General features: G+C 36.9%; 1 protein-coding gene across 6 annotated transcripts in view; it reads left to right on the top strand.

The window, feature by feature from the left end:
* Window positions 1-14499, top strand: part of LOC101888456 (asparagine synthetase domain-containing protein CG17486) — a 65587-nt gene that overhangs the window by 23138 nt on the left and 27950 nt on the right. Inside the window, exons 4-5 of one of the 6 annotated variants that reach the window (XR_009341583.1) lie at window positions 7618-8403; window positions 8476-8711. The exons of 4 other annotated variants lie outside the window; for them this stretch is intronic. Coding sequence is in view for 1 of the 2 variants with exons in the window: in XM_059118507.1 (XP_058974490.1) it covers window positions 7595-7627 (33 nt within the window). In the remaining variant the exon portion in view is untranslated. Of the gene's footprint in view, window positions 1-7594; window positions 8404-8475; window positions 8712-14499 lie in introns of those variants that run through there. One more of the 6 variants, XM_059118507.1, reaches the window with a different exon arrangement.

Here is a 14499-nt window from a genome sequence, read left to right as displayed (position 1 = left end):
TAAGCTGATGCTGGACACAACAAAGAATAGCATTCAAGGGCTTAAGACCATCTATATAAATTTGAAAAACAAAGAAATATTTTTTGCAAGAGTAATTTTGAGGAAATTTGACAGAAATGGATTAAGGCTGTACGAACAGCAAATAAGAAAGCCAAGAGAAATACAAAATTTAACTGACGTTATTCAGTTTTTGGAACAACAACATTTGGCGTTGGAAGCAGCAGCCGAATCTTTTACGGCTAACAATGAAATAAAGGTCGAAAAAAGGTACAACCAAATGCAAGATGCGTGCCTTGTCTGTAATGGTGTAAGCCACAAAATGATAGAATGCAGAAAATTTTTATCCATGACACCGGAGGAGAGAAAAAGCACGGTCTAAAGGCAACGATGATCACGCAAGAAAGTCAAAGCACAAGTCAAAGTTCGCTTTATAACAGGAGATTACGTAACAATGAGACCAAGGATCTCAACTTACTTCTAAAGAGTGATTTGTTAAGAGCTTGATAAGTTTTTTTTTTAAAAAAACGCATAAAATTTGCAAAATCTCATCGGTTCTTTATTTGAAACGTTAGATTGGCCCATGACATTTACTTTTTGAAGATAATTTCATTTAAATGTTGACCGCGGCTGCGTCTTAGGTGGTCCATTCGGAAAGTCCAATTTTGGGCAACTTTTTCGAGCATTTCGGCCGGAATAGCCCGAATTTCTTCGGAAATGTTGTCTTCCAAAGCTGGAATAGTTGCTGGCTTATTTCTGTAGACTTTAGACTTGACGTAGCCCCACAAAAAATAGTCTAAAGGCGTCAAATCGCATGATCTTGGTGGCCAACTTACCGGTCAATTTCTTGAGATGAATTGTTCTCCGAAGTTTTCCCTCAAAATGGCCATAGAATCGCGAGCTGTGTGGCATGTAGCGCCATCTTGTTGAAACCACATGTCAACCAAGTTCAGTTCTTCCATTTTTGGCAACAAAAAGTTTGTTAGCATCGAACGATAGCGATCGCCATTCACCGTAACGTTGCGTCCAACAGCATCTTTCCACCAGCGTACAAACCACACCAAACAGTGCATTTTTCGGGATGCATGGGCAGTTCTTGAACGGCTTCTGGTTGCTCTTCACTCCAAATGCGGCAATTTTGCTTATTTACGTAGCCATTCAACCAGAAATGAGCCTCATCGCTGAACAAAATTTGTCGATAAAAACACATTTCGAACCGAACACTGATTTTGGTAATAAAATTCAATGATTTGCAAGCGTTGCTCGTTAGTAAGTCTATTCATGATGAAATGTCAAAGCTTACTGAGCATCTTTCTCTTTGACACCATGTCTGAAATCCCACGTGATCTGTCAAATACTAATGCATGAAAATCCTAACCTCAAAAAAATCACCCTTTATATCCGAGGAAGCTTCTCAGATTCTTGGACTTGCGCGAATTAAAACCAATACAGTAATTCATGGACTTGGCAGTACGCCCGTTGGAGTTTCCAAATATAAGTTAAAAATAGAGATCAAACCTAGATTTCTGAGCAACGATTTCTTCCGCACAGAAGCTTTAGTGCTGACAACGGTCATGAGTGCTTGGTTGGATTTTGTCTGGAAATGTACAACTTAAAAATAAATGCCGAAAATATCATACAGCTGTGACAAATTTGAAAAGGTTGTGGGAGCTAGAGGAAGTGGAAAGAGCAGCAGAGATGATAGTTGGAGATGACTGGTGTATGCAGTTGTATGAGGAATCAACCGTGGTAGAAGACGATGGCAGAATAGTGGTAAAATTGCAGCTAAAAACGGACACATCACTAAGTGAATCAAAAAGCCTGGCATTAGCAAGACTCCTCTCAATGGAGAAGAAACTACGCCGTATCCCTAAACTGCGAGACTGCTACAGAAAATGTATGAAGGAATACGGGGAATTGGGTGCAGCAGATGCTGAGCGAAGGAAGCTTGACGGCGAAAGTGCGGATTATTTTTGACGCATCAGCAAAGACAACACATAAAAGAAGTCTTAATGACATTATCTATACGGGGACTAAACTAGGCATTTTATAGGACCCAGTCAGAGATGAATTCAAATTTGAAATAAAGTTCCAAAAAGGAAAATATTGTCGCATATTGCGAGAATTTTTGATCCGCTGGTGTGGCTGACACCAGTGACAGTTGTAGCAAAACTGCAGAAGTTATGGATGATCCAATTAGGCTGGGATGAAACAATTCCAGCAGAGATAGTAGCAGAATAGAAGGAGTTCGTCAACGCAATTGCCACGCTGCATACATTCTGGATGCCAAGATGGGTGTCAACAGCAAGAAATGAGTCCGTTCAACTGCACAGTTTCTCAGATGTGTCGGAGAAAGCTTATGCGGCTGTGGTCTATGTTAAGTGCAATGGTAACGTACATTTACTGACATCAAAAAACGAAGGTGAAAAAACATAAAAACATTGCCAAATTTGGAGCTTTGTGCGGCGCATTTATTGGCAAACCTTTTGAAACGGGTTATATGTAATTTGAGACAAAATTTTACAATGTATGCATGGAGCGACTCTACAATAGTGTTGAGTTGGATAAATAACAGAAAGAATTCCAATAGATTCATCCGAAACAAGGTGAATGAAATCAGCGAGCTGTCTAACACACAATGGAGTTAAAGAAACCCCAGCTGATCTTGGCTCTAGTGGAGTATTATCTATAGAAAGAGGCAGTATTTGGTGGAGGGGTGCCACATGGCTCCAGAAGACATCGGAGGAATGGCCGTCAATACCACAACAAAAGCTATAAGTATTGGTAAATACAGCAGATAATAATAAAATTCATTTTTTGGACGCAATAACGGAGAAATGCTCAAGTTTTGCTAAGTTGAGGAGAATTGTGTCCTACGTTCTGCGATTTGTTGAAATGCTGAGAGGAAGGAAACCAAATTCGCTAACACTCACAGTTGTAGAATTGGAGAAGGCCGGATTACGCTGGGCCTATATCAATGAAATGTTCAAGAGGAAGAGGGCAAACAACTATTAAAGGCTACATTGCAGTATTCGTGTGTATGGCAACGAAAGCCATTCATTTGGAAGCAGTAAGTGACTTGACAACCGAAGCCTTTATAGCTGCCCTGAAGAGATTTTTGGCCCGGCGAGAAAAGTGTGCGGTTATCTACAGTGATAATGACACTAATTTTGTGGGCGCTAGTCGCAAATTGGACAAAGATTTCAAAGCAGCTATTAAAAACAACTGCGCAGCAATGAGTTTTTTGACGAAAGAGAAAGTGCAATGGAAATTTATTCGACCTGGAGCACCTCACCAAGGAGGGATTTGGGAAGCAGGCGTTAAATCAATAAAATATCATATTAATAGAATGATTGGAGAGTCAAAATTAACGTACGAAGAAATTAGTACGTTGCTATGCCAAATTGAAGCAATGTTAAACTCAAGACCCCTAACGTAAGAAAGAAAGAAAGTGAGGATATCGAATCACTTGATATTTTATCACCAGCTAACTTTTTAATAAGCAGGTTCTTTGTGGACGAGCCAGAGCACACGGAAAATGTGATTGGGTCCTTAAATCGATGGAAGCTTATTCAGAAGATAAAAAAGGACTTCTCAAACAAATGGAAGGATGAATATTTAACCACATTACAACACAGAAGAAAGTGGCCCCAACCTCAAGATAATTTACAGAAAGGAGATGTCGTTATAGTGAAGGATGAAACAACGCACCCAGCGAAGTGGTAAAGATGGAAAGGTGCGAGTAGTATCTATAAAACTGCAGAACGGTTGCTTGAAGCGGTCAGTGCAAAAAGTGTGTCCATTGGCGAAAGCAGAAGAGTAAATTAAATATTTTAAAATATTATTAAGCCGCCAGGGAAGTTGTTCACAGATAAGTGAACATTTTTTATAAGATTATTGCAGTGAAGTAATGAAGAAAAGAAAATCTATTTTGAATAAAGCAATACAGTGTGATAAGAAGGCATCGTGGGATGTCTGTAAAATAATTTCATTTGCGGCATGTGGTATGTTTGAGTTAGATTACGGGATGTAATCTTTACTCAGACTGATGAGCAAGTGTAGCATGTTTGCTTACCACAACTTAGATAGCTATGCATCTTTTATGACCTCACCCTAGGATTTATGACGGTGTGGTGCACAGGCATTGTACATGTATATCTCTCTTTCGCTTACACTTCATGCTAGACTAGGTTAAGAAAAATTATCATAAGTAGTACTTAAGAATTATTTGAAATGAATAAAACAGTGTAGTAAAAATAATTAAACGGTTCGTACATTATCCCGCGTATCAAAATCAAAAGCACTTTTAATAGTATTATGTGTAGCCTGATTTATCGTAGAAAATTGTCAAATTTCTGATTAAGCTGGCAAATATTATCGGCAATACTTCCTGGATTCAGAAGTGTGTTTTCACACGTACTTCAAACAAATGCTGCTACTTCAATCGACTTCAAAACTGACAGTTTCTTCTGAGATAGCTGGGCACATAATGCATGTACCCACTGTGAGCAAATCATGTATTTTATGTTTTCACTCTTCCCAACAATTTCTTTGCATACCCCACATACAAATGTTGCAGCACCCGGTATACTGAAATTAATAGAGACCGCAACAATTTTGTATTTAGATGTCAGTGCAACAAAAGCAACAACAAACAGCAACAAGTAGGGTATGACAGCAACGCGATTACAGTTAAGCTCCAATTCAGTAATGTATTGTAATTTAAACAATGACACAGGCAAATTATGCAGCACAGAAAACTCCGGACAAAGTTTTGGTGTATTTTTTTTTTCACAAAAACTCAAAGTTGATCTTCAAAATTTCAATTTCTCCACTGTGCTCTTTCAATATTAAAAACAGCGAACGCAAATTAAGATATGCAAAATATGATCAGCTGCACTATTTCTTGGCGGTGCCAGACCTTTAAAGTTCAAGAACTTTTGTCGGGTACTCAACTCCCGGCGCATGCAGTTGTTTCAACACTACCATTGAGATTCCATCTGGGCCCAACGATTTGTATGACTTAGCGTTTTGGGGGACATTTGCAACATCACCCATCGTAAACCGTTGTTGTTGTGACAGTGGTGTATGTTGTGTTGTTTAAAGAATGCTAAACTGGCTCTGCTTCGATCTCCAGATTTTGGAATTCTTCACAGAATTTCCGGACGTAGTTGGATAGGTTTGGCAGGACTTGCCGATGCAACGTATTATTCGGGCCTGTATCACACGCTGAACAGACGTTCCTCCCATCTTCATCAATTCATGTCCAATACGAATTGAGACGGCGGCATCATCCTGAACCACAGACCAACATATCGCTTTATCAGGGGTCAACAAGGTTTCCGGGCCCCAAGTGCTGCCGGCTAGCGCCTTGAAGACCTTGTTCCTGCTTTCCAATTTATCGCAGATAGCTGTGACTTTCGCGGATCACTTGCATATGCACTCGAATATGACCCCGCTGCCTCTGCTAGGAAACTTGGTCTTAACTCGGATATTGGACCTGCTGGTATATAGCGAGCATTTGCAGCTACCGGCAATGATGTCCCGGAAAATCCATACCGCTACTCAAACATCAGAAGGCTTGGGCAGTTCTCTGAAGCGAAGGTTGGTTAACTCTCTGAATTCTGGCCAGAAGGCTTTCACATGGTTATAGAAAGTGCGGCGTTCAGAGGACAACATGCTAATTGAGACGATTATCGGAATATGGTCTGAGCCAAGGGAATTGACGGGTTGCCAAGTCACGCCATTTATCAGAGCGGTTGACACAATGGTCGTTTACCGTGCTCTTCCAAAGCTGATCTCCTCTGACCATTACCTAAGATGGAATGCCAAAAATCACGGTGGGCATTAAAATCCCTAGTACCAGACGGTTATTGCCTATCAACACCGGTCTAATATCTGGCAAATAACGCGGCTCATAGCTATTAATAGGCGGGATATACACATTAAGCAGCTCTACCTCGGCAGTTCCACACTTGACTGCTACCCCTATACATTCCATGTATGCGTCACTAGAGACTACCTGAAGCGAGGTAGGTCTGTATTGTAGAGGATGGTGTAACAGGAACGCTGCTTCAGGTGCCATCTTTCTTCAATACATCGTAACCATTGCAACATTCTAGGCTACAATTTTCTCGTTTTTATGAAATCCTCTATCTCATCAATTCGATCTGGGAGTCCGTTACAATTAAAAATTTTAAAAGTTTATATCGATATTATTTATTGTTTGAGTTGAGAAAAGCTGCTGAGCTGTGTTATTTACCATTTTCAGGGCCCACGTCAATAAAAAACATGATACGGAAATGGTAGAAGTAATAGATCGGAATAGGTCATATGTTATGTCTTCATATAAAAATTTGTTGAAGACAGAATGAAAATGCGAAGTACATAAAAAGCGAAAACTAAGTCTCTACGCATTTACATAAGATTGTCTTATGTTTAAAGAAATATTGTGTGACAGACGATAGTAAAAACAAGGCAAAAAGGTTGGCTTGATACGGTGCATTTGATTTAGATTCTGTAAGTTTGAAAGTTATACTTATTTAACAATTTATATTTATAATTATACTTTTTAAATTTCGTTTTTTGATGCTGGTTACGATGAGAACAACATCTGTCAAATTTCTATTGAATCGGCAAAGATATAGATGTAGCTCCCACATATAACTTTCATCCGATTCGAGATTTAGGCCCCTCAGAGTCGTAATATGAACTCTATTATAATGATATTCGGTGCGAGGCACCTGATACAGATCAAAAATATTTTTGACAAATTAGGTCGAAATCGGTTCAGATTTACGTATAGCACCTATATATATTTGCCAAGATTAACCATTATATGTTTCATTCGATTTTATATCTAAGACTACTCAAAGTCATAATATAACCTCTGAGGCAATGACATTTGGCACGAGAAGTCACTACAGCAATAAAATATCTCCATATAATTTAGTGGAAATCAATTCAGATTAGAACATAACTAACAGATCTGTGGTAAATGACGTCCGAACAAACCTAAAAGAACTTAGTTCCGGGGTTTTCTCGATACTGACACGAACCAACTTTATTTTGTCAGTACTTATTAACCCTCCGATGAGTGAGAAGATCCCTGGGACCTTTTTGCCTTTTCAAACTTAAATTACTCCTACTTTAGCGACTAAAATCTCCCAACCCTCAAAGTTGCTCTGTATTCCAGAGTATTTTGTTGCGCATCTTTTGAAAGAAATCAAGCCGATCGGAACATTACTTTAGGAGTTATTGAGGTTTTAATGACAATTGTACTCGGACGTTGAATAGGTCCACATGGACTTTGTACTGAATTTCATTAATAAATGCATGTTTTAGCTCATCATTGTATTTTTTATTGTTTCAACATATAATTTACTTGTTCTGGACACAGAGACCTATGCTGAAACACATTAGGGATGATTATAAACAAAATCTACGAAAAATTAACTTTATTGTTCTTAGAATTGTTTTGTTTTTATCATCATCGCTAATCTCTTTGAGTATAGATAGACGTACGAAATAGTATAAAATAAGTTGTAGTTTAATCAGTCAAAATTTAGATATCAAAGAGTAAAATCGTGTGTGATAGAAACAAAAATATAAATATGGCAGATGCAAGTAATTTGGACGTTGCTGAAATTGTTGTACGCCGTAGTAGACGTTACCAGCAAATGACTGTGGATGAAAGACGTGTAGCTGATAATTGATTTTATGAACGAAAACATGGATGAAGAAATTGATATTGCTGCAATCGATAATTATGAAGTTGAGGGTGATGAAGATCGCACATACCAACCTGCCACAGAGTCAGATGCCGAAACTGAAGGGAAAGTTACTATATTGGTGACATATAAGATGACAGCCAATGGAGTAAAAAAGCATCACTCACGCAATCGTAAGCATAACGTGATCGAGAAAGAAACCAAGAAAAGAAATAATACACAGGAAGATTACAGCTGCATGGAATTTGGCGAATCCTACGAAGAAGCCAGTGAAAGAGTTTGACGCTTTGTAGCTATTCTTTTGTATAATGGACTCACAAGGACAACCCATGAACCAGATATGGAATTATGGGACGCGACGCGTTACCCAATATACAAAGCAGTGTTGCGTATGATCGCTCTATGTGTATAAAACAATTTTTTTCGATTTGACAATAGAAATACTCGACAACAGCGGAAATTGGCCATGTTTGATAATATGGTAGAAGTCGCTGCAATGTCTGCTTTTACGATTTACAACGAAATGAAGCCTATAAAAAGGAATGAAAGACGGCAGTCGTTTTTGTTATTGTTAACGAAGCAATTGGCCACACCAAATATCGAAGAACCTGTCCTGAACAACAATATAACCTCATATCCAAGGATACGCAATGCGATGGAAGCATTCGATGTCAGGGTAAGAAAACATATTCAAATTCAAGAATAGAATATAAAGTTATTTGTTTTTTTATTTTTCTTTTCATTTCAGGTATTAAAAGACCGATGAAAGTCAATGCCCCGTCGTTTGCGGCTAGGTCAAGAAGACCGTGATGTCGCCTATGCCGTTCTGAGAATTGACGACAGAAAACGCTGGAATTCTGTTTCGGCAGCGGCAGCGCTGTTTGCGGAGAACATAGCACAATATAACATCGCTGCAACACAGGAGGTTGGGCGGATGATCATTTTGATAAATTTCGCTTGGAAAGCAATTGGAGCAATGTGTATGTATGTGCTAGTAAAATGCAACTCTGATTGAAGACAATTTAAAAACGCCAGGTTGAGGAATACTTGTAGGAAATGTTTGCAGTAATTGGCGACTGGCTTATTATTGACTTTACCACCATTACTGTTGACCAAGTATAGACAAGCAGTGTTTTTTTTTCCTATAGACATTTTGTATGAGTTTATCATTCGGAGTTAGTAGTGACATTGTCAGTAGTTCATATAGGGGCATATGTAGACATTGGAGCTTGTGAGTCAGTGGTCCGTTGGGGGTTTTTACATACATAACGAGCTGAATCGTTCAGTAAAGTTACTTCAAGGAAAGACTTAAACATTTGTTTCAGTTGCACATATAACAAATTAAAACTTAACATATTTTATTAAAATTAAAAACAGATACAATTTGTTTATTACAGTCTTTTCTTTCATTAAAAGGATTTTATATTTTAGAAGGTTAGGCTCAACTTAAATAAGCAATTATTTAAAAATATATATTTTATTTATATTGGGAATTGAGTAGTTCTTAGTTTGGTTTTCGGTGGCGACACAGTAAGACTACAAACTTCTATCTTCTATCTCTCACTGATATGATTAGAGATGCATTTAATGCGCCGGATTTTGATTCAAAGGCTTTTGATTTGATCAGTCATTTTCTTCTACCTAACAAGTTGAGGTTTGGTTTGGGTTTTCATCTTCCCTATATCATTTAGTGGCTTGATGTTTGGACGGCAGTTCTCAGTTTGTTGTTCATTAAGGTGTTTCGTCTGAAGTTTGTGGTGCCCAACGTGGAGTTCCGCAACGTTCTGTCTTGGGACCCTTGTTATTTATTATATTTATTAATGACATCGTGCACTCAGTTGTTGATGACAGATGTTGTCTGTTTTTTATGCAGATGATATCTATGTTTTCTTCAGAGAGATATTAACCTCTCTGCTGGGTTGGGAAATTTGGTTAACTCCATTGTCTTGTCTCTTTCATCGTGGATGTGGTTATATGGTCTTAAATTAATGGAAATAAAACTAAAGCTATGCATGATCATTGATCATGGTAATGGTGGTGGTACATTAATATTGGTGTGGGTTCTGTGATTGTGGAACTTGTTGATGCGAAAATGTCTTGGTATTGTAGTAGATCGGAAGTTGGACGTAAAAAGAAACATTGAAACCTTCCTTTGTCGTATAAGGTTTCAACTAAGGGGAATGTATTGTCTTGCAATTTCATATCAGGAAGAGAGTGGATGTGTCCTTGCTGTTGTCGCAGGTTAATTATTGTCTGGAAGTCATCTTTGGCACCTCTTTTGGACAAATGAAGCGTATTTCTAGAGCAGTAAATTCAATTGCTCGTCTTGGTTTTTCGTGACAAGTTTGTGTTTTGTAGATCATCTCGTAATCCCCAACTATTATGTCCACAATTTTTAACCTCCATTGGTGGGACCTCTTTCTTTTTGTAAGAGCTGTGAGATTATGGAATAAGCTTCCTTTGGCTTTACGTAATTTTGATTAAACCAGTTCTCTAATTTTGCTTATACAGGACGATCTAGGATTTTAAACGTCCATTGGTGAGAGGTCCCTTTTTTGTAAGAGCCGTGAGATTATGGAATAAGCTTCCTTTGGCTTTACGTAATTTTGCCTATGCCAGTTCTCTGTTCTGGATTAAAGAAACTGCCTAATTAGACTTTTGTTTATTTGGAGATGGTGAATCTGGTTTTTTTTCGAACGTTCCCAACGCCCCTCATTTCCCACCCATGCCGACCGAAGGGGCGACCATCCCCATGCGTAGGGATCGCGTACACATCATGATCCGCATCAGGATGGGTTCTCTGCAAGCGTTAGTTATTCCAGCTACAGAAAATCAAAATACAATTATCTAAATAAAATCTATTGATCACTTAGAAACATTTTAAAAATAAATATAAGATTTTATTGATCTATATTCATACAAAAATCTACATTAGAATATGAATAATTGAATTTAGCACTCATTTTACTGACACGATCACCCATCGCATAGTTTGAGCGATGTAAGTCAATAAATAAAAACTGATAATACCTACTAGTTCTAAAGGGGACCCATATTCTAATATCTTAAATGAGAAAATCATATGGTACAGTACCGTGTAAAATATTTGACATCATTATAGAATTAAACAAAATGAGGGTAGAACAAAATTATTGTTCCAATTTAAACCTCTTAACCTAAAAGCAGGAATTACTTCTGTACGGATTTCATTTTGTAGGAATATAGAGTATATTGAGGGTCCCACGCAGAGGAATCCTATTCTAATATTGGCCTAACGTTTAAAAAACGTAAGACACCAGATGCATTATTCACAATAGAAATAATACGGCTATTAAAATTCACTTGGGGTCCATCAAATGACCCATTTCAGTGAAGCTATCTACTGTTGATAGCACATACCCATTTATACTATGATGATTTAATATAGGGTTAGATGTAAAAAACACATCAGCTTAATTTTTTTTAATTCAACTCCATGCTATTTAGTTGACACCTATTAAAAAGGATATTTAAGTCTCTTTGCAGTAAGTCAACATTTATTTGAGATTTATGAGTTATGAATAATTTAAAATCATCAGCGTAAATTAATAATTTATAATATTCAATTGAATTTGGTAGACCATTAACAAGCAATAAAAATAGAACTTGTCCAAGATGACTTCCTTGTGGAACACCATATGGAACATCGATAGATTTAAAATGACAACCTTGAAACCAAGTTTTTTTGGAGCTTTTTTTCGATTTTTGGAATACATCCATCGAAAAATTTGTTTAAAAATTATAAGATTAATTTACTACTTCAAGTTCATTAACATTATTACAACAACATATTCAGAGATTGATATATACACTGTTGGATGATAATTATCTTGGTAGTTGATAGCAGATAGCAGGGACTCTTAACATTTCAAAATACTATGTTATATTAACAAATGCTAAATCAGGAATTTTTCCGTAAGTATTTTCTATACTATTTATTTGATGAAGGTCTACGTCGCAAAAGCGACCCACAACATCAAATGAAAAATTTTTAAGATTCCCAAGTGAGGTTATAGGAGTCATCGATATTGAATCTGGCAATTAGAGCCACTTAATGGATGGCAAATCACCATGGACCAAAATATAATCCATAACATCCATTTTCTGAAATATTGATTATTTTGCTGAAATATGGCGAAAATATAAGACAGCTTCTGACGATGGAGGTATATAAGAGCATGAGACAAATAATTTACATTTGCCCAATTTATAATTATCGATTGGGGCAAATGATAAATTTAATAAGAACTCTCCACCTTGTTTATTTATGTGATCTTTGCGATATATTTGATATTTTGGACATGAAATATCGGTATTTAATATAGATGGCTCAACCAAGTTTCGGAAAATTAAAAAAAATAATTTAGATTTTTTCCCCTTACATTCTGATAGTAGATTGATAAATCATTATTTAGTTTTTCTAAAGTAGAAACTCGTAAGTGAGGTATATGAGCTTAATTATCTGAATTTTCTACAAATTCTTTTATAAATGCCCTAGCTGGCCTATCATTCGTAATTACCTTATCAAGAAGATTTTGTGTTAAAATAACTTTAAAAAAGATCAGCAAGTAATCTCCTTCGATTTTCAACTAATGTCCTCAGCAGATATATCTGGTGCTAATCTCGAGACAAAAATGTCAGCCAAAATGTCAGGTGCGTTGATGGGGGTTGATCTAGACACTTTTTTCCGATAAGAGGGAGCAGATGTACTCGCTACATTCATAGGAATTGACGAATCTTTTAATGTTTGCTTACTTCTAACAGTGGGGGAAGAAATACCTGCTAAACTTTTAGGATTAACAAAACTTTCAGTAACTTCCGTTGCAGCAATCGTGTTTGGCGGGACTCCTTCGGCCATAGCGTTTGCATATGAGTTCGCTCTATCGTTTTCTAAGTTCGTAGAAGCCGGCCGAGGAACTAATATACAATCTATGCAGTTCGTTTACGCTTCGGATCAGATGCAACTGTCGAAGAAACTAATCCATCCAAATTATGAAATTTTTCGAAAATTTCATTAAATCGGGACATCTGGAGGTAAATGTTCCAAATAGGGATAATAATTTGACGAATATACGCAGATATTTCTTTCGAAAAGTTATAAAACTCTACGCTAATATTACGGCATTTAATACAACACCACCTTAATTCATTAAAATCTAAATTAAGGGTATTAGCTACTTTTACCTCAACTACAGCACAATGAGCATGCGACCGGTTGAGGCAAAGCCAACACTCAATTGTTCCAAGAGAATCAATAGGATTCTTACAATTTTCGTACGAACAATACAAAATTAACAAGTAAAAAAGTTGTAAGTTCGGCCGGGCCGAACTTTGAATACCAAAAAAAATAAAATCCATTACAAATGCTGTTAAAATGTAGCCGTATATTAGGGTTTATACGACGACATGGACCTGCATAGGCAACTTTTGTCATAAGTTGTTATAATATTCAAATGCTTAACTTGAAAAAATCTGTTTATAATGTAGCTAAAATAAATAAACTACCGAATAAAGGGAGGTACAATACGTATACCTGCACAGACAAATATCTGGCATAGGCTGTTATATCCATTACGAACTTCAAATACAAAAATTATCCAAATACCGAATATAGGGGATACCATTATATGGGGACTAAACGAAGACGTGGGCCCACATGGCTCATTTTCTGTCTTAGGCTGTAGTATTCATTACGAACTTCAAATACCAAATTTGAAACAATTCCGGTAAATAATGTCGCTAAAATCATCATAATACCGAATATCGGGAGTACAGTTATATAGGGGCTATAAGAAGACGTGGACCTACATAGCTAAATGTCCAAAATGTATATTTCTAGGTGTTACAAACAGAATGACAAACTTAATATACCCTCAATACTATGGTGGAGGCTATAAAAACAGGAAGTATAAATTAATGCTAAAAGTGAGCAAACAAATTATGTACTTAAATGACATAATTTACTGTAGCGGGAATTGAAACGAGAAACTTTTGAAAAGAACAAAATAGATTAGTAAATAATTATATGGCAACTCTGTTTTGTAACAAGACAGCATGTAGGAAAAAGGAATTACAAAAATTTACATTACCAACAATTCTAATTTGATCAATTGAAACAATAATAATTCCAATCACACTAATATGCACATAATACACTACACCAAATCAGTAATAAGTACGTTCGTAAGAAATATACTTATCTATGTTTTTATATTAATTTGTCACACAAATTCAAATTTAGAGTACCAAAAAAGTTTAATTCTTAAGATAATTTTCTAGTTTTAAATATTTTAGGTAGATAATATAAGTTACGAGCCCTGTCGCATTATTTATATTCACTTGCTCGTTACGTCGTGGTGATCATGATTCTTCATTTCTTTTGTCTCGGTTCTTCGTGACAAGTTTGTGTTTTGTAGATCATCTCGTAACCCCCAACTATTATGTCCACAATTTTAAACCTCCATTGGTGAGAGGTCCCTTTTTTGTAAGAGCCGTGAGATTATGGAATAAGCTTCCTTTGGCATTACGTAATTTTGCCTATGCCAGTTCTCTGTTCAGGATTAAAGTAACTGCCTAACTAGACTTTTGTTTAGTTGGAGATGGTGCATCATGGTGTAGTCTTCGGGTTTTTTTTCGAACGTTCCCAACGCCACTCATTTCCCACCCATGCCGACCGAAGGGGCGACCATCCCCATACGTAGGGATCGTGACACATCATGACCCGCACCATGAT

This window comes from Musca domestica, unplaced genomic scaffold (assembly GCF_030504385.1).
Source record: "Musca domestica strain aabys unplaced genomic scaffold, Musca_domestica.polishedcontigs.V.1.1 13, whole genome shotgun sequence".
Lineage (NCBI taxonomy): Eukaryota > Metazoa > Arthropoda > Insecta > Diptera > Muscidae > Musca > Musca domestica.
This window is presented reverse-complemented; position numbering and strand designations above follow the sequence as displayed.